Here is a 20273-nt window from a genome sequence, read left to right on the forward strand (position 1 = left end):
AAGAGAATGTAGTTTTATAGTTTGTGGAAAATAAACGAAAAATTCCTGAAATAAAGTAACATTCATCCAATTGAATCAATAATTATACAAACCCTTCAAACGAACCTGAACTGAAAATGCATTCGATGATATCAATATTCATTTCCAAATTTTGACAAATATCTATCGAATTTTTGATTCGCCGAAGACTTTGCATTTTATCTGTCGGCATTTATTTAAATATTGAATAACAATTTTGGAAACTGCAAACTTTTTCAAGAACTTTCATATATCGAAATGGAATATTTATTATTAACATGACACTGACAGTCAAATTGTCCACAGATACCACAGAAATATGGGACTTGAAATGTCAAAATGATCCGAAACACCCCGTATACTCGAAAACCGCGAGGAGAATCGAAGGTTTGGGATTTTTCCCGGGATCTCCAGACGATTTTGAGGGGGGTCTTATTCTTGTCATTTTTGCTCTAGATGGTCCCGTTTGGGCTGTGATTTTACGTTTAAAGTTTGACGTATATGTGCAAGCGGTTTTATATATACTTAGATATACTGAGGCTTCAAGGGCGTAGCTTGCTACCAGGAGAAGTTGCAGCCTTTTTGGTTTCTTGTAGTTTTGTCGTATTTGCTGCCGATTTGGAGAAAATAATTTCAAACAATTCTCAAAAAAATCTTTATTATAAAGATTCAGTTAATAAGCTTTGATGAATGAATTAATAATGAGTTTGGTACTTATTAGCCAATCGGTAGCGAAAATTAATACAGATTCGATAAACAGATAAAATCATCACAATAAAATAGAACTATAAGAAACTATCTCGAAAACAATGCGTTTGTGGTATCATGTTTAAGTATCGGACATTTTTTCCTTGAAATTATCCAAAGAATCTCTCATTTTGCTTTGAACCTCTACTTCAGGAACACTCTGGATATCAAATGAACAAATAATATCTGGAATGTATATAGTCCAAAAAGAAACTGAAATAAGACAGGGAACAATTTTTCGAGAGAGTTGTAATCGATGATTAAAAAAATAGTATACAGTTGTGAAATAGACACTGGATCAACGAAAATTCGACATATTTATCGATTATCATTTATATTAATCCATACATGCCAAGGATCTATTATTCTGCCCAAATGTGTGTAATTTTGATACGAAAATGTTCTCAAACGATTAGTCTCGACACACTGATGAAGAATTCAAAATTAAAATTGATTATCTCCTTCCATCGTGTACACCATAAAACAGAATATGCTTGATCAATTGTTCAGTTTTCAAGGTCAATGTCATAGAGGTCTGTAGACATTTACCCCCTAATTTGGAATCGATAATGTATTCATTAGAAAATTTGAGAAATGTTTTAACAACAAACATCAATGGCTAAAATCAAAAATTGAAACAAATTTACCAATGAATGAATATTACAATTTAAGATATCAATTTATAATAAAACCTAAAATATTTTCAGTGAAAGAGGGTAAGAATACCAAAGATTTCCTATGAGAAAGAAATTAATGAAAACACAATAACTCACCCTGTATTCATGGCACCGGCATAGCCTCTGGACAACACGCTGAATTTCTGGAACAACAAAACCTTGAATGAACCCAACGTAAAATCCAAAATTGCACTGATATATTACCATTGTGAAAACCAATAATGTACATACTAATATCTAGTCGCACATATCAACACCTTGGTGTGATCCGATCCATCAGAATCAAATAAACTTTTTTCGAAGAAACAAACATCAAATATCCACGGTATCTTATTTGTATAATATATGGAATATTGACAATTCGTTCACTAAAATACGTATAATATTGAGAATGATAAGATTAGCTGACAATTGCAGAAAATAGGCTCGCTCTAATGCAAACATACTTTAAATTTCAGACTGGATTATCTGGCGAATTGAATGTTTTCTTTTATCTCCAAGAAGAACAACACTGAAGATTAGAAAAAATTTAAAAAGTAAGGAATTTTTTAGAACTCGTTTATTCATGCTCCAATTTTGTGGTCTCCAAGGGTGCAATTTGCCACTGACAAAAAAAGAATGAAGGAGTTTTCAAGATCTCCTGATTTTTCTCATTTTTTTTTTGATTTTCTGCATAAATCTTCTATGATTCCAATGATAAGATCAACACGAAATTCTGCTTGAAGATAAAGTTCCTAAAGTGCAATTCATATTTTGTTAGTAGCTAAAATGTAAATACCTGAAGAAGTCACAATGAGACTGAACAATTATCGTATCATAATAATTCTACTTGGAAGTTACGATGAAATATATGCGAGATAGTTACACAAGATTTAAAATTTTTTCGCTATCAATTATTTCTGATTATGGATATAATCCTCTTGTTTTGGAGTTTCAAAATGCGGAGATCATTGATGAAGTTCTATTCACATAGCTCCAATCCTTTTTTTCTAAAATCCTGAAAATTTTTCAATCAATCTAAGTTACATTCGAACGGATAATTTGTCGACCCAATTATGACCATAGGTTTGTCATCAAAGGACATTTGAAATCCTAAAATATCAAAACCACCTATTGATCTCCATTGAAAATACAAATTAAATTCGATGAGAGAGTGATGCGTTTACTTTTGTACAACTACTACATATGTATTTTTAGGACAGCCAAACTGAGTTATTGATTAAATATTTAAAGAAGATATCTAGTACAAATTCCAATTTTGTTTGTGAAAATACATAATACCATTTCAATGATAAATTGAGTCATACTCACAATGAGGAAAATTCTCAATGAAACAATATTAATATGCTTTCCTCTAGCGAGAACTAGGTTACCATCAGTTATGAATAAATCTGGGGGAGAAACAGAAATGACAAAAGTCAGAAGGTTTTAGCACTTGTTCAAATTCGAGTTCTTGTTATTTTTATATGGAATTATTCTGAAAGTAGAATATACAATGTACAATTTATGAAAAGCTGTAAAAAAAATAACAAATGAATACTTAATGGTTTCAAATTCAATTTTTTGATATGTGCCATTATATGGGTACATTATATAAAGGGTCTGTCACGGCCGTTGGTACCCTGGTTTTTTTACGGAGAACGAAACGTAGGATCGAATTGAAATTGTAGCTACTTTTGTTATTTGAAAAAAGATGAAAAAAAAAGAATTTCGTGTGCTGATAAAATATTGCTTTTTGAAGGGAAAAATTACAGTTGAAGCAAAATCTTGGCTTGATGAAGAGTTTCCGGGGTCTGCACCAGGAAAATCAACCATCATTGATTGGTATGCTGAGTTTAAACGTGGTGAAATGAGCACCGAAGACGGCGAACGCAGTGGACGCCCAAAAGAGGCTGTCACCGACGAAAAAATAATTTTGGATGATCGTAAAGTGAAGATGATCGAGATAGCAGTCATTGTGAAGATATCATCTGAACGTGTACATCATATCATTCACGAATATGTACATGAGAAAGCTGTGTGCAAAATGGGTTCAGCGCGAGCTCACAATCGATCAAAAGCAACAAGGTGTTAATGATTCTGAGCAGTTTTTGAAGCTGTTTAAGTACAATAAACCTGAATATTTGCGTCGGTATTTGACAATAGATGAAACATGGCTCCATCATTCCACTCCGGAGTCCAATCGACAGTCAGCTGGTAGACTGCACACGATGAAACGAATCCAAAGCGCGGAAAAACACAATAGTCAGGTGGCAAGGAGATGGCATCAGTATTCTGGAATACGCAAGGTATAATATTCATTGATTGCCTCCAAAAGGGCTAGACCATCAACAGCAATTATTATATAGCCTTATTGAGTCGTTTGAAGGATGAAATCGTTAAAAAACGGGCCCAATTGAAGAAAAAGGTGCTGTTCCATCAAGACAATGCGCTGTCACAAATCAAAGAAAACAATGGCAAAATTACATGAATTGGGCTTCGAATTGTTTCTGCATCTACCGTATCCGCCAGATCTGGCCCCTAGCGACTTTTTTCCTTTTCTCAGACCTCAAAAGAATGCTCGCTGGAAAGAAATTCAGCGCCAATGAAAAAGTAATCGCCAAAACTGAGGCCTATTTTGAAGCGAAAGACAAAACGTACTACAAAAATGGTATCGAAAATTTGGAAGATCGCTATAATCGCTGTATCGCCCTCGAAGGCAACTATGTTGAATAATAAAATCGATTTTTACCAAAAAAAAAATTGTGTTTTACTATAGCTCGTTAAGCTTATCGTTACAGACATTGTGACGAAATGATAGAACGATCGTTTCGCAGAACGAGCGCTCGGAAGGCATAACGGCATTATTTTCCCAGCAACACACGCCATTCGGATCCGGGAAATAAGTGGATTTTCTTGACGGAGGAAAACCGGGGAAAAGGGCGACACAGTAGTCGACGATTGGAAAAATTGAAAAAGCTCCCCGTAATCGACGTGAGTCTCCCGCGCTGCATATTTCCGTTTTTTCTGCAGCCGGGTTCAATTATTTTCGGAGCGTGGATGAGACATGTTTTGTGCTGATTGAAAGAAAATTGGCGGGACGGTTTTTCTTTTCGATTTACGCCCCTTCCATGATTGTTCGTCAATGTCCCGGAATTAAATATCCCATCTCGTATTTTCTGTGGCGGAAATTAAGTTTGGAGGGGGGGAATATTCGAGTATTGAAAGGGTTTGTTCGGCGATAAACGGATTTTGGGGGTCGAACATCCTTTTATGTTATTAAATAACGCGTCGGTATACTAGAGAAATAACGCTCGAAATTTTATTCGAATAAGTTATTATATTTCTTTTTCAAATGAAAAAAGATGCGGAATAACAATGGAAAAATGTACCAGAAAGTTTCAGAAAGATAGACAAAACACAAAAACAGTATCAGTTAGAACGACTTCTATATATAGACTAACAACAACGCAACAACAAGCAGAATACAGATGTCTAATAATATACACTCATCTACCAAATGAAACAAAGAACATCACAAACTACAAATTATTTAAGAAGAGATTATTCTCGATGTTGGTGGATATGCAACCCTATTGCCTACAAGATTATTTAGGAAATAACTAGAAATTATACAATTTTTTTATACTATTTAATTTCATTTCATGTTGTAAACTTGAGTCGATTCTGAAATAAAGAGTATTTATTATTATTATTATAAAGGTTTTCCAATAAAAGTTTTCATTTAGATATTAAAGTAGGAATCTTCTGAGGTTGATAATATAACAGGCCAATTCAAAAGTCTCCGGTCTACCATAATAAAAAGCATTTTTTGGCAAAATTCGATTTTATTATTCAACATAGCGGCCTTCGAGGGCGATACAGCGATTATAGCGATCTTCCAACTTTTCGATACCATTTTTGTAGTACGATTTGTCTTTCGCTTCAAAATAGGCCTCATTTTCGGCGACTACTTCTTCATTGGCGCTAAATTTTTTTCCATCGAGCATTTATTTGAGGTCTGAGAACAGGAAAAAGTCGCTGGTGGCCAGATATTGCGAATACGGTGGATGCAGAAGCAATTCCAAGCCCAATTCATGCAATTTTGCCATTGTTTTCATTGATTTGTGACACGGCGTATTGTCTTGATGAAAAAGCACCTTTTTTTTCTTCAAATTTTTCTTCTTTAACGATTTCATCCTTTAAATGATTCAATAACGCTATATAATAATCGTTGTTGATGGTTTGGCCCTTTTGGAGGTAATCAATGAATACTATACCTTGCGCATTCCAGCATAATGATCTATTCGTCAATGTGTGCAAGGAGACAATTCTGTAATTTGGTTTGCAAGTTTGCAAGAAATTAAGATCTAAAATCACGGAATGGTCTATCAAACCGGACTACGGTGTTCGTGCCTGTACTTACTCTAATTGTGTTCTTTCTTCATTCGGAGACCAATTTTTGAACTCTGGAGATTATACATAGGCGTACAACTTTGCTTCCGTCGTTTTTTTTTCCGAAATTCGAAGCTTTATTGTGAATAACTGGTTATACATTCATGATTCAAAGTATTGTCCATCGCTGGCCATTACTTTCTCACATCTTTCGGGCAGCGCACGAATCCCGCGTTGAAAAACCTGATCATCTTTTGAAGCGATCCACGAATCGATCCAACTTTTTATTTCTTCATAAGACTTCCGAAATCGCGAGACGCCACTGATCTATAACAACTACAGGGGAAAATCCAGCATCAATTTGGCATTTCCAATGACGAGGAACAATGCTCTACAGTCGTAATGAATAGAATACAAAAAGTATGTTATAATTATGAGAAGGCATCAGGCATTATGTAAGATTAGGTTTTTACTCCAGTTATTTAATCGTTCCTGGAATTTCTATGTTCCAAGTTCCAATGTTGTGGAATTGTAACTCAGGACGTCTGGTCCCTAAACTTGTTTCATTATTTTTACAATAGAGAATGGGGGAGGCCCAGGGCCAGCGCGAGCAATTTTGTCGCATGAAGCAAAGAATTTTTTGGCGCCACTGGTGATAAAGTCTCAAAAAACGAATCCCCCCCCCCAACAAAAAACATCACCTGCCTCGATGATAATTCGCCAATTTTGATTTCTCTAGCGAATTTGCTAATCATTTTTTTCTGCTTCTGTCGTTTCCACTGGGTTTCTTTTTTTTCGGACATTTTTACCTACAATAAATTCCTGGAGGATTTCTTCGACGTCGATGAACAATGCGTAAGTAATCAATCTGATTCTCACATTCACAATCGATTATATACGATAAATGATAGATTACCTATCACACTACAAGATACAAAGGGCGGTAAGTCATGCAAAGCATCGAAAACTAAATGGGATTAAAAATATATGTTCCGCTGAAAACATTTAGCATTTATCAGTTACTAGTTTCGAATTCAGAATCGTACGAATTTTCCATATGTTGAATGTATAAACAACTTCCACGTAATTCGTCTTTGTGAAATAAATTCCATCCCTCATTCAATTAGGGTAATAGGCAATGATGCTTATATTGGTTGGGTTGACCTGTGTTATTTACTGAACAGGCGGCTTAGTAAAGACGGTTTGGAGATTTTTATTGCAGGGAATGTTGATAAACGCAGCAAAGCAGACCAACCTCATGTTGTTTTTAAGAATCAAGACTATATTTTTTCAGAAATATGAAAGGGCCCATCGAAAAGAGGCGCATGAAAGAGTTGCTTCACTGTTTCATCCCTAACGCCAGCCCCGGGGAGGCAGAAGCCTATAACCCCACAAAAACTAAATAGAAATTTAGTGTGCGAGATACGAGAAAAAAATAAATCATGAAAGAAGAGTTCATCAAGCTGGTACTTGAAGCTATTGACACTTGGGGCGCAGACAATGTGGTCCGGTAGTGAGTTCCATTTTTTCGAAGACTCTATTACATAAGTCCTCACTGATAACTGAGCTCTTTAATAAATGACTATTCAATTTTCAGTTTGTTCGGAAGTCCGATAGCTTTGTATTCATCTTTCGCTAGAAAAGTCGTTCATCCAATTCATCAGCCTTGTCATCGTACCAACTGTAATCGTTTCATTCACCAGTGACAAACTTTCACCAGTACCTTCGATCAACCGTAAGTTTCTCATTCCACGGTATCATTTTTGCCGTTGTCCATCTTCGCGAAACTCCGCTGTATCTCTTGTATTGTCCGGTTGTTAAGCCCCAAGCGTACTTCGATCGATCCTCATTAAGAGTACGTGCCACGTGTGTCTGTGGTTGCCGTACGTGAAAGAATCGCAGTCGTCTGGCCCGAGACCTATTAAGGGAAACAATATCAGAACTTTTATTGCGAGCTCAACAACTGGACTTAATTGGTTGAGGTTATGCAACTGCGTTTCCTCGATCCTGCTTTCGAAAGTGAGATTTGATGTTGGTTAGTCCGTTCGCAACAGTTAGACGTCTTGGAGTGAGTTAATTCAAGAAGCTTGATTCGACTAATGAATATCTATGGTTGTGCTTAAATTCATTGAACAAATTTTCAAAAACATGATAGGAAGACGTGGAAAATTGCTTCGAGTCATTGGTGACAGAAATACTGGGAAAATATCCTGTTTGTATTGGCCGTTTATTGTTCTTTAAATTAAGATACACCTTCATGTAAGAAGGCAGGTCCTTGTAAGGAATATCTGCGTGAAAATGAAGCCGATTCTGGCAGCTGTGTGCAATAAATATGAAAGTTCATATAATATTTCATTTTCCATCGAAGAAATTAGTTGCTTCATATGAGCTGAGCTCATGATAGGGCAAAAATATACCCTGACATAAAAATGCAAAAAAAGATGGCTTTGAAGTATTTCATCGAAACCTGGCAGAGATGTTTAACTAGTCGAAGATAGTGACTGATCAAAATTTTACCAAGTGAGTTATTGCATTCCAGGCAACCTGTTATTCATGTCAGAAAGCTTTTAGTGTTTGTGGAGGATTGTCTAATTTCTAGTCATCTTCCTATTATGTGCCACACATGTTAGATAGACGAAAGGTCTAGAGATCTGGGTGACAATGGAGAAGATATTGACGTAAGTCTCTTCGAAGGGGTCATAGAATGCCTTATAATGTGGAGACGTGCATTATCCTGCTAAAAAATCAGATGAGCCAGCTCCTGAAGGAATGGAAGGATGTGCATTCATACCTATCACCTTAGTTAGGTGAATACCAACTGAGAGCTGCTTTCGTAAAGCTATGCAGTGAGGTTCACAGGCTGATCAACAGCTAACTGCACATTGTGAAGTCATCTACATCTAAGTATAACTATTTGCCACTATGCCATTGCACGACCAAATCAAGCTGCTAGCTACACCTCTCCAATTGTTGCTGTCAATGACGAGCTGTACTCAAGAATTTGTCCCTGAATGCCATCAATTGGAGATGGCGGTCCTGAACTTCATTTATCTATCTTAGCTGTCTACTTCCTCGTCTACGTTGGTCTTGACCTTCTCTAGACTATGCTTGAAAACACCATTCTACAGAGGATTGTTAACGGTTGAGAGAATTGGATAGCAATTTCTCTGAATGAAAAACTCCCTTCAAGTGATCCTTCTGTCGAATTCACTCAATTGTCTATAATTCTCATGTTGTCGTACCCTAGGCCAAATCGCAGCCTCAAAAAAAGATTCAACACCTAAACAAAAGCATTGAAACAAAAAAACAATAACGAAATCGACCTTATCTTTCAAGCAATATATGATATATATTCTATTGCAACTAAGGGCAAACGTCAAATTTTCCATAGCTGCCAGAATATTTTGAATGAAATTTTAATCAATCACAAATATTAACTAGTTAAACATTTCTGCCTAGTTCGGTCACAAATTTTCAACGTCTTCTTGGTTTTATCATAGGGGTAAATTTATCATAGATTAAAGGGATTTTCGTATCTGTTTTACCACGTTCAGAAAAGAGTGTTAACGTTACTCAAGTTCAATACAATAGGTCACAGATAATAATTTTTAACTTTAACAGGACAGTTGGGTAAACAACAAGGTTTCAAAGCTTATTGACTTTAAATAGTCGAAACAAGAAACCTTAGACATAGGTAAAGGCAATAAATATTATACTTGTGAAATAATAGTCACAAATAACTTCACTTTTAACCTACATGCGTTGATACTAAAGTATAATAGTAACATTTGGATTGTGACAGTATTCCTCCACTCCAATGAAGATTTTTCCGTCGACTCAACACAACAATTTGTTTAACCGAAAGGCAAGATTAATCTTTGAATTGATGACATTTCGATGAACTTCTAGATAGGATCAACGTCCAGGAACTATAGAATGCCAACAGGACGTTGGGGATCTACAAAAGGCTTTGAATATTAACATCAGCCTTCTACAGGTGCTATCTTGACCATTTCTCATGAAATATATGTTTCGTAATTGTTTCAGCATATCGCATATTATATTATTTATAGTGTTGTCGGATTAGGTTGGAAGTAATGTAATAGAGAACGAAAATTTATTATAGCAGTGGCCATCTGTTTCAAACGTTATCTTGTTTGGAATCATCAGAAATCAATTTCTATTCACGATATCCATTGAAGAGAAATCTAACTTTGGTATCTCCTTTTCTTTCCTTATCAAAACAAGCATTTATATTCAAATCGCGGACTGGCCATGGTTGTTTTACAGGTGTTTGATTTATTTTTGGACAGGATATTATCTTCCTTCTCAAGAAAAATATCTTACAGAATGAAATAATATCGAAGGTGAAATGGTTTCAAATTTCCAAATTGGTTTTAATTTTGCAACGCAAAATGAATCAAAAAAATTATATTTCTATTGTACTTATCTGAATGAACATGCCTCGATACAATATTAAATCGAATGAAGAAGAGTAATTGAAACAATAGTCAAAAAAATAACAAAATCATTTCATGCAAGAAGAAAGTTAAGCTTATTATGATGTGGGAAGTTAGCTACTTAACTAGAGGTTTATTTTTGGCAGAAAACGTGGAAATCTAGAGAGATGTAAGACTATTGCATTTGTCTTTAGAAATTCAAAAAGCATTAGAGAATCGGAATTTACGTATTATATAAATCTCAACCCTTTGTAATATCAAGATGCCAACCCAAAAATTTTACATTATTCACCACCTCAAATTAACAATCTTCAATACTGATATTGAAATGGTTCAATGTAGAAAAACATTGAATCAATTGTTTTCTCTTCGTAGAGATTCAGTGTGAGCATTTATTGAACCAATTTGACGAACGACATTAGCAAAAGCAACCTAAGACTATTTGCCACTAGGTAACAGAAAACCATTTATAAAAAAAATGGGATTCGACATACAAGATAGGATTGAACACCTCTGGATTGATATTCAATATAATATCATTTATGTATGGAAAAAACAATAAAGGTCCAGCTACACTTCCTTGAGGAACACCAATGTTAGAAGATTTCAATTCATATGGTTATTTGTATCTGCTGTCATATAAGTGAGAATGATTCTCAAGATTATGGAGGTGATTTTCGATTTTTTTTTCATCGTGCATAATCTTCAAAATAGGTTTCTCATACGTTGAATTGATTGAAAAAAAATTCACAGCAGAATAAATATCTACTTTTGCAGTAATTTGAAAACTCTAACATCATGAGTCCTAATTCTTGTTTTGGAAAATATCGAAAAATCTCAATTGTTTTAATTAATCTAATAGTTTTGACGCATTTAGAGATGTTCAACTAGAGAATCAAAAGTATTCTGACAATATTTCTCCTACAGTTAACTGTAATCTCTTTCGAATAATTTTACGATGAATCTTATACATCAGCCCCTAGTTCTTTTGAGGGTGGCCATCAAAATATCAATTAAATTAACGGTATGATACTGATCTCATCTTTGCTACCCCATCGCTGCCGAATTTTAAATTTATGTTGCCAGACCTGTACGCCGGCGGCGGAGTAAAAAAGCCATCAAATAAAGTTATCAAACAAAAACAAGCTATTTGCCGGGAAGGCCGATAAAGTAGGGTCCTTCAAAAAGGTTCAGGGATCGGCTGACCCCTAGGCTCATTAATTATTGACGCGATTGTGTGCAATGAATAAGTAAGGTGCATTATAAAACCGATGAAGAGAATGCGGTTACTTTGTCCGCGTCGTTGCCACATTGTGCATTTTTGCTGTAGATTCTGATATGAAATATTCGCTGTGAATTTATTGCGAAATAAAGAAAAAATTTGATACTCAAGGATTAAGGAGTATATCTGAAAGGACTCCACTACCCAAAAGAAAACAAATTGAATATTTTCAAGCAACAGGTTTGATATTTCTTAAAATAGTTATGTTACGTTTCTATTGAATACTTTTTGACAAATTGAGTTCGCCCTCAGAGTAATAAACATAAAGAGGGAGCATATGTCATTTTAAGTAAGCAAATTTTGTCCCCAACATGAATGATCAAATTTGACATGAAGCGCGCGGAAATGAAAACATATAAGTGATGCGATATTTCACTCAATTTGCGAGTTTCTCCTCAAAGAACGCACTTCTTATGTCCAATAGTGAATCAACGTTTCATATTAACCCAAAATATATTGAAATATATACCTAAATATATCGGAAATTCAGAAAACGAACTTCAAGCGCGCCAGACGACGTGAAACAACCGATGACACTAAGAGAGCAAAAGTTGTCAAACCTTGAATTTCAGCATATAGATACAAAACATAATAAATACTCCGCTTATTATAAATTCGAAAATTAGGAGAAATATCGGATTCCAAGTATTCATATTTGAAAATTTAATCTCGGGAATCACTCAAATAAATATATTACATTCAATATAATGTACATTCATAACGATATAGTAAAATTGTGTATTTTAAAATATATCACAATCCGACAACGTAATATTACCGTGTTGGGCACATTTAGGTAAAATTGCGTATACTCCATCTATTTATGTTTATTACTTTACGAGTTTGCCCTTTAATTTGATTTTTTTTAGACAATCGAAACTGACACATCAATTACTATCAAACAATAGGTAAATATAAATAATTCATTATTGAGAATTGTAGATACAGCTGACAAATTGGGACTTAACCAATAGGGTATCTAAAATTTAGTAAGAATCGAAAAAGATGTGCGGTATTCCTGTGAAAAAGTGCTTACATATTGTACTGAAAAAAAAAGTTTATTCATGCACCTATTGGAGACCATATAACTTTGATTCATTACGTCGGATGAAATGATTTTGACAAACACAAACTAAATATCAACCTACAAACTAAATATTAACCTTGTGGTATCTTTTTTATTTTCTTTGGGTCTAATGCTGGGATCAAATTGATTCCAAGAAACTTTGAACTGTTATTCCACAACTGAGTGCAGAATTTTATCACTGGAATCTGGAAATTATCAGAAAAAAAATTGATCATCCACCAGCCAGACATTTTGGCGCCCCGGCAAAATAAAATTTCGCCGCCCTGCTTTGCCTAATTTATCTGAATTTTCTTTGAAAAAGCCTCTGTTATTTCCCTAATGCATCATTTACATTTCAAATCGTATGTTCACCTTAAAATCTTGACAAATTTATCAAAGGACGATCATCAAAAATGTCCTGTATACTTAAAAGTACGACGCTCTATAAGTTTTTAGTAAAAATACGACGTAGGTCTTGCAGGTGCATTTTAGTACCTATTTGTATATACATAACTATAGTTAATAGTTGAGAGATTTGAAAAAAATTGGCCGTTGGTAATTATATTTTTTTTTCTACAAAAAGTGGTATTTTCAGAAAACATTTTTGTGTCAGAAAATATGTCTTGTTTCATCAACAGACTGCGCTCCTAAAATTTGGCGCCCCGGCAAAAGGTCCGGTTTGTCGATCCTGCTGGCGACCCTGATACAGTTCTTTGCAAAATCCGAAAAAAAAGACATCGTGACAAATGAAATATTTCGGAAGAAAAATTATCTCTTGGGGGTGTGTTCTCGAAAAAAATATTTTTCTGTTTCCAAAAAATCAAAGATATTACATTGTCGCATGTCTACTGTCCGAGAGCGTTTCCAGAGCGTCTGGCAACAACGCGCCTTCTTCTTGGCATAATGCAGAGCTCGCCTCGTCCATTTCCAGGGATCATTCAAAATTGAAGTAGATTGATCTGATTATCTGGCCGCATGAGCCGATATATTGTAGGCGTTCTTGGGTTTATGTGACAACGCAGATGGCCCTCTGGTTTACTATGCCGCGATTCAGCTGAATTGGATACCCGAAATTGAACTGGGGTCATGTGAAATATGCGGTTATAAATTTTTTTTAGAATATGAGGGGTCAGTTTGGGTGGATTGTTTTCTCAGGGAATAACATTAGTTGTACGGTTTGATCTTATTTTCAATGAAAAAACTGTCAAAGGAATGACATTCTATTGAATTTTATTTTGGAGTGTGTAAAAAATAAAAATCAAATTAAAAAAACGGAGAAACAAATAACTTCAACCGGAGCTTTTGAGCGCTCATTGAATATTGCGTCATTTGCGCCTCGGGACCTCATAAATGTATATGTATAGGTATATTTGGTCTCCAAATTAGGAAATTGACGAGTGGTCAAAACCTCCTAACTTCTTGACAGTTCTTTCCTCACTTTTTTTCGATCTACTGCATGAATTCTGTACGATTCTGACGACGCTATGAACACAAAATTTTGTACGGAGATTGAAATTCTTATTCCATATACGATACACACAAAATCACAATCAGATCGCATATGCACCCAAGGAAATAATCCTAATATTCTTCATGCTTTTTCATGATCTGAAGCTATGATAAGTTTGATCAGAAGCTCAAACGTGTAGAAACACGGAGCTTAAAATTGTTTTATTTCATATATACAGGGTGATTCACCGCGATGGTCTGTTAGACGTTTATGAAATTCTAATCAAAATTTTGTGCTGAAAATTTGCATATTGGGGTTTGAGGCAATGATCTTCCTCACTAAAATATTTCGAGATCTCTACAACTTCCGTTATACCGTTATATAGACTTCCTCTTCCTTATTTCAAATTGTACACGCAGTATATCATTGCATCATTTATTATTTAGTTTTATTAATGACAATTTCATTTTGAATTCTGTAAATATTTTCACAGTCCTGTTTTGTCAAGGTGTAGAAGCCTGAACAATGCCCCTTCAGTTGATGTTTTTTTTCTGTCCTTAAATGAGTTTAAAAGAAAATTGTATTATCTGGTAGAAAATTGATATTCATTTTTTTTTTCTGCCGACGGCGATTCCGTTAGTTATCATTATTTGGTCATTTTTTCATGTTACTTACACCTGTAATTGGGCATGTGCCTGTTGGATGTAATACATTTAAATAAATTTAATAAAGAAATGTTGTATTATAAAACTGTTTGCAGTTTGGATTAAAAATGTACAGGGTGTTCAGAAGGAGATCATGAACTTGGACAATTCAAATTCATCAAAACTCAAGAATTTCAAATCAGAACCTATATTTTTTATTATTTCAGTTGATTCTACGTACAAAATAGTAGGGGTTACTTAAGCAAACTCTAACCTAAGAACTTTAAATGAGGAAATACCGCAATGCCTAACTGTGGGAGTGGTCCGTGACTTCTGGAAAATACAAAAAGAAACTAAAATTCGATGTTTGGATAACTGAATTTTACATTTCACGATAATTGACGATAGTTCAGTCGATTTGTTCATCGTTTCTCATGAACCTACATCAAACCAAACATCACAGTTGTCTATGGAAATATGGCCATTTCACTTCAATTATCGTGAGGAAAATCTAATCAGTCGGACACTCCACTATTTATAGACATCTAAGAGAACATAAATAACCATAGAAGAATATTCAAATCAGATGTTAGTTTAACATGTTTTTTGGAATCGTTATAATTCAGAAGATCATCTTATTTTTCAACATAATCAGTGAAATTTATTCGACCATTAAAGTAGGTAGGTACTTAACAAGCGTGCGAAAGCTTCTAATCTGATGTCCGTTCTATTCTGGAATTTTTAATGTAGCTACGATTTATTTGAAAAAAGCTAGAAAAGCACTGATTTCGTGTGTGGAGCCTATTGGAGAACTCAGAAATAGTGACTCATGGATTCTTCGATGAATGGAGACGCTTTTACATCAAATTTAATCTAAAAATCCTTATGAAGCCGATTAGTTGTTATATTATCTGAAAGATTATTATACATTTTTATGCCATAAAACTAGCGTTTCCCCAATGCGATGCATGGGGAAGTTGATATAATTTAAAATAAACAATGGACCAAGTACAGACCCTTTCAGTACACCACACGTTATGGTATTTTTTGAATACTTCTTTCAGTTGCAATCTAAATATTTTATATCAGTCATGAAGATAGGATCTCGGAAGTTTGGACAGGAACTTTTAATGGTTTGTTGTTGTAGAGGTTGGTTTCTTGGTTCCCTTTGTTATTGGTTTCTTCCTTCAATAGTTATCAGCTAGATACCAGAAGGCAGTGTACCTATTCACTATTTTGTGTGAATTTGTTCACCGCTGATCAAAAACATAGTCGATTCTGATCACTGAGACTATTCCCATACTCTGGATTTGCCAAGATTTCGTCTTTCCGTTTCGAGTCGAGGTTTCACTTACAACGCAGTCACTGTTTATAACTCAGTTCCTTCTAGTTACAAGACACGCTCAGAGAGGTTCTTAAAACGAAATTTAAAAAAATTACTGTTGCAATTGCAGTGTGGATAAGTTTACATATGTAATATAAATATATTTTTTTTCCTGATGTTTTCAACAGAATATAATTTTATGTTCAGGTTATCGAATCATTCTCAAGAATTGTTATTTTTTTTGTTATTACAAATGTTTGTTTTCTTTTTTTTTTTTTTCAAAGAGGTTGAGTGAAAGTAGCTATGCTAAACTTCGCCTCTTGATATGTATTTTTTTTCTTTGATAAAGGCAATTTATTATTATTATTATTATATTACTTTTGCTTCAATATGTGACAGTCAATGAAATATTGATTCATCATTAAACTCCTTAGACAAAGAAAACATCAACTGAGTAGAAGACAGTTGTTTGAAGCCTTCCAAAGCGATATCAAAAGCTCAAACAGCAGCTGGCAAAGGTGTTGGCAATGGAATCTGAGACGTGCATAATATATTGTTCATTGACAAAGGTAAAATCATCAACAGTGAATATAATCATACGATATCGGATCGATGGAGAGCTGATTTTAAGAAAAAATGTCAAATAAAATCATTCTCTTTCACCAATATGATGGTCCCAAATCGTTGAAACGAATTGCCTTTCCAGCAGATTCACAACCCAGCGTGAGCTTCAGATCTGACCCACAGTGATCAGTGGCTTTTTGCAAACTTGAGAAGAATGCTCCAAGAAAAAAATTTGGCACTTATGAAGAAGAAACATTGTCGAGATGGAACCCTATTTCTAAAAAAAAAGATAAATCTTTCAAAAGAAAGATATTGAAGAATTATAGTTGCGTTGGAGTACACCAAACACTCCTGTTGACACTATGTTGACGAGTCAAGCCAAAGACTTATTTAGTGGAATATTATACCTCATACATTATAAGAAAAACGAAACAGAGGCTATTTTTTTCCACTGAACCACAAAATAAACAGTATTGTGTCTGTATATAATTATTTATAAAGAACAGTTACCTACTCTGAGAAAGTGCTAGAATAGACAACCTCAGGTACATCGATGGTCATCGTTAAATCGAATCGGACAAAACTGGAAAATTATGTCCCATGCGATCGAAACGAAGATTCTAACCAAATACTTTCTCTAATCCAAGAAAGAGATTTATATCTAAATAACGGCACCCAGATATCATCTGCCCAGTAGGTGTTCCCCATACCAAAAAACTCTTTAACTCTTTAACTAAACACATATACAATTTAACATGATGAAACGCTGGCTGTACCGACAACGACCGGTTTGTGTGAGAGATGGTACCCACGTCTTCTTGTCGAATTATTAATGGCAGCTATTCGTCAATCAAACTGAAAACCACGTTGTTACATTAATTTTCGAAATGTACGTAATTGGCCGTGGAGTATTTCCTCACGAAATTTTTATGGGAGCTGCTACGTTTACAAGCAGTTCTTTCGTTCTTTTCACCTGTTCCCTAGCTAAGTGATTATACTGAACCGATTCTTAACCAGTTTCGTACGAGTTCTTTGGTATTGTTCTTATCGCAAAATTTGGCAGACACTTTGAAAAGTAGGAGATGTTGTAATTTATCGTAATCGATTGAGCCCATCAGATTTTGGGCGCAAAAGGACCTTATATATGAGATAAGAGATCCAACATCGAAATCTGCTATAGAAAAGATGGGTTTGCATTTGAAATTTTAAAGTTGGACCTCTTATCTCTCATAAGGCCCTTTTGCATCCAAAATCTGATGCGCTCAATCGATTCAACGAAAATTCCAGACTCTTAAACCACTCGGTATATTAACTTCATGAAAGAGTTTGATGGCTAATAGCTAGCCAAAGTAAGGCATATTTCCATACACATATGCACTACTTTTCAATGTTCAGTAACTCTCTTACACATCTGTGTTTTATAAAGCTTTGTTGCTTATGCTACATTTTCAGTGCTTTCATACAAAGAATTCCATTAGCAATTTCAAAGAGACAGATTGTTTTTTCAACGTTTTTTTCCATTGTTATAATATAAATATACGTTTAATATTAACCAACAGAAATAAAGCACCATGAACCAACTCTCTGTTAGCGATGAAATCAGTACTTTCTTATCCAAACGCCAATTTTTATGCCTTTGGCAGAACTACAGGATCTGGCTTTTTCGATATTGGATTGTTTTTCTCGGTATTACAAACCATCTGAAGAAATCAGCCGACGAATCCTCAATTCATTGTACGATCCAATCTCAGAGTAATGAACATAGATAAAGGGAGCATATGTGTTTTTCCTTCTGAAGAAATCAGCCGACGATTCCTCAATTCATTGAAAGATCCAATCTCAGAGTAATAAACATAAATAGAGGGAGCATATGACATTTTCAGTAAGCAAATTTTGTCCCCAACATGAACTATCAAATTTGACATGAAGCGCGCGGAAGTGAAAACATATCAGTGATACGATATTTCCATCAATTCGCTAGTTTCTTCACAAAGAACGCACTTCTTATGTCCCATAGGGAATCAACGTTTCATATCAACTCAAAATATATTGAATGATTACCTAAATATATTAGAAATTCAGAACATAACATCAAGCGCGCCAAGCGACGTGTAACAACCGATGACACTAGGAGAGCCAAAGTTGCCAAACCTTGGATTTCAGCAGATAGATACAGATAATAATAAATATTATGCTCATTATAAATTCGACAATTTATAGAATTATCGGATTCCAAATATTCAAATTTGAGTATTCAATCAGGAATAACTCAAATAAATATATTTCATTCAATATAATATACATTCATAATGATATAGTAAAATTGTGAATTCGAAAATATATCACAATCCGACAACGTGATCTAACCTTGTTGGGGACATGTAAAATTGCGTATACTTCCTCTACCTATGTTTATTACACTATGGATGCAATTAACAGCGTATATCAAGGGGGTGAAGGAGCCCGTAGATCCCTTTGGGGACAATGACATCTACCGTCAGACCCATCAACGATCTTCGCTTCAAGATGAGTATCTCCTACCTGCTCGTAAACGCTAGCAACCGTATATAATTGCCCTGAGAGTAATTTTTCACGAAATCTTCAAGCATACACGTATGAGTGAGCGGCCAAGAACAAGAGATTAATATTTTTTTGAGATGCGCCCGCCACAGCCTGCTAATCGTTTGTAAAGTGATGTGCCCTGACCTGACACCTGCTGCGCTGAGCTGGCGTAACCTTTTCTTTAGCCAGTCTCTTCCTGTAGACAAATAACAATCCGAAGGCAGTGCCGTATTGGGGGGAAATCGGCTAAAGGTTCTATCAATGAGAGTGCAGAAATCAAATTGCGGCTCTTAATGACACATTGGATATGTCATGATAGATAAAGAGATGACATAAAAGCCACAAATTGCTCTACAATAGGGATTCATCAAGCCAAATAGCTTGACACTTCAACCAACTATTTGATTTGAAAATCAAGCTCGTAAAAAATTACATACTTGAGCTTGGCTTGACTTGATTTTAGATATTTAGTGCTTGACTTGATATCAAGCTACTTGATATTACTTGAGCTTTATATGCACGCGTCGCACGGCATATATTTCTGCAATCTCGTGCGCGCTTAGATTGAATAAGGGGATTCCTCGAGCACCGAGAGATTGAAGCATTCGCCAGTGAGACTTATTAGTAGTTTTCTCAACTTTTTATCTTTCTTTAATATCTTTCCAAACTTGGCCAAAATATTCAAAGATTTTTTATCAACGCCAGCATCTTCAGCTCCTGTTGAAAGACAATTTTCCAGAGCTGCTCTTATAGTTAGGCGACAAATCTATAGGATGTCTCATGTGTCTTAGATCCTGGATGGAAAATGAAGAAATCAAACAAAGCTTGGAGGTTTCCTAATATTAAGAAACTCTATTTCTTCATTACTTTTAATTTTTTTATGGTTTATAGTGATTTAATTTATGTTTCTATTTCAAAACAGTTGATATTTGCGGTTCTTTTAAACAATAATTTTAATAAATAAAAGTGTTTTTTGCAATACACAATGAAACTGCTAAAAATCAAGTAGCTTGATATATTTCAAGTACTTACTAAATAAATACTTGACTTGATATTGAAAAACCACTATTTGACTTGAGCTTGACTTGAAATCGAGTCAATCTCA

The 20273-nt window shown here is 34.8% G+C and overlaps 1 protein-coding gene across 2 annotated transcripts in view; it reads right to left on the reverse strand.

Moving 5' to 3' along the window:
* LOC123684156 (transcription factor SOX-13) overlaps nucleotides 1–20273 on the reverse strand; it is a 295003-nt gene that overhangs the window by 245400 nt on the left and 29330 nt on the right. Inside the window, exons 1-2 of one of the 2 annotated variants that reach the window (XM_045623309.1) lie at nucleotides 1647–1730; nucleotides 1539–1585 (exon numbers count right to left, since the gene is read on the reverse strand). In XM_045623309.1, the coding sequence (XP_045479265.1) occupies nucleotides 1539–1585; nucleotides 1647–1649 (50 nt within the window). In that variant the 5' untranslated portion in view covers nucleotides 1650–1730. Of the gene's footprint in view, nucleotides 1–1538; nucleotides 1586–1646; nucleotides 1731–20273 lie in introns of those variants that run through there. The other variant, XM_045623310.1, reaches the window with a different exon arrangement.

Source organism: Harmonia axyridis, chromosome 7 (genome assembly GCF_914767665.1).
Source record: "Harmonia axyridis chromosome 7, icHarAxyr1.1, whole genome shotgun sequence".
Lineage (NCBI taxonomy): Eukaryota > Metazoa > Arthropoda > Insecta > Coleoptera > Coccinellidae > Harmonia > Harmonia axyridis.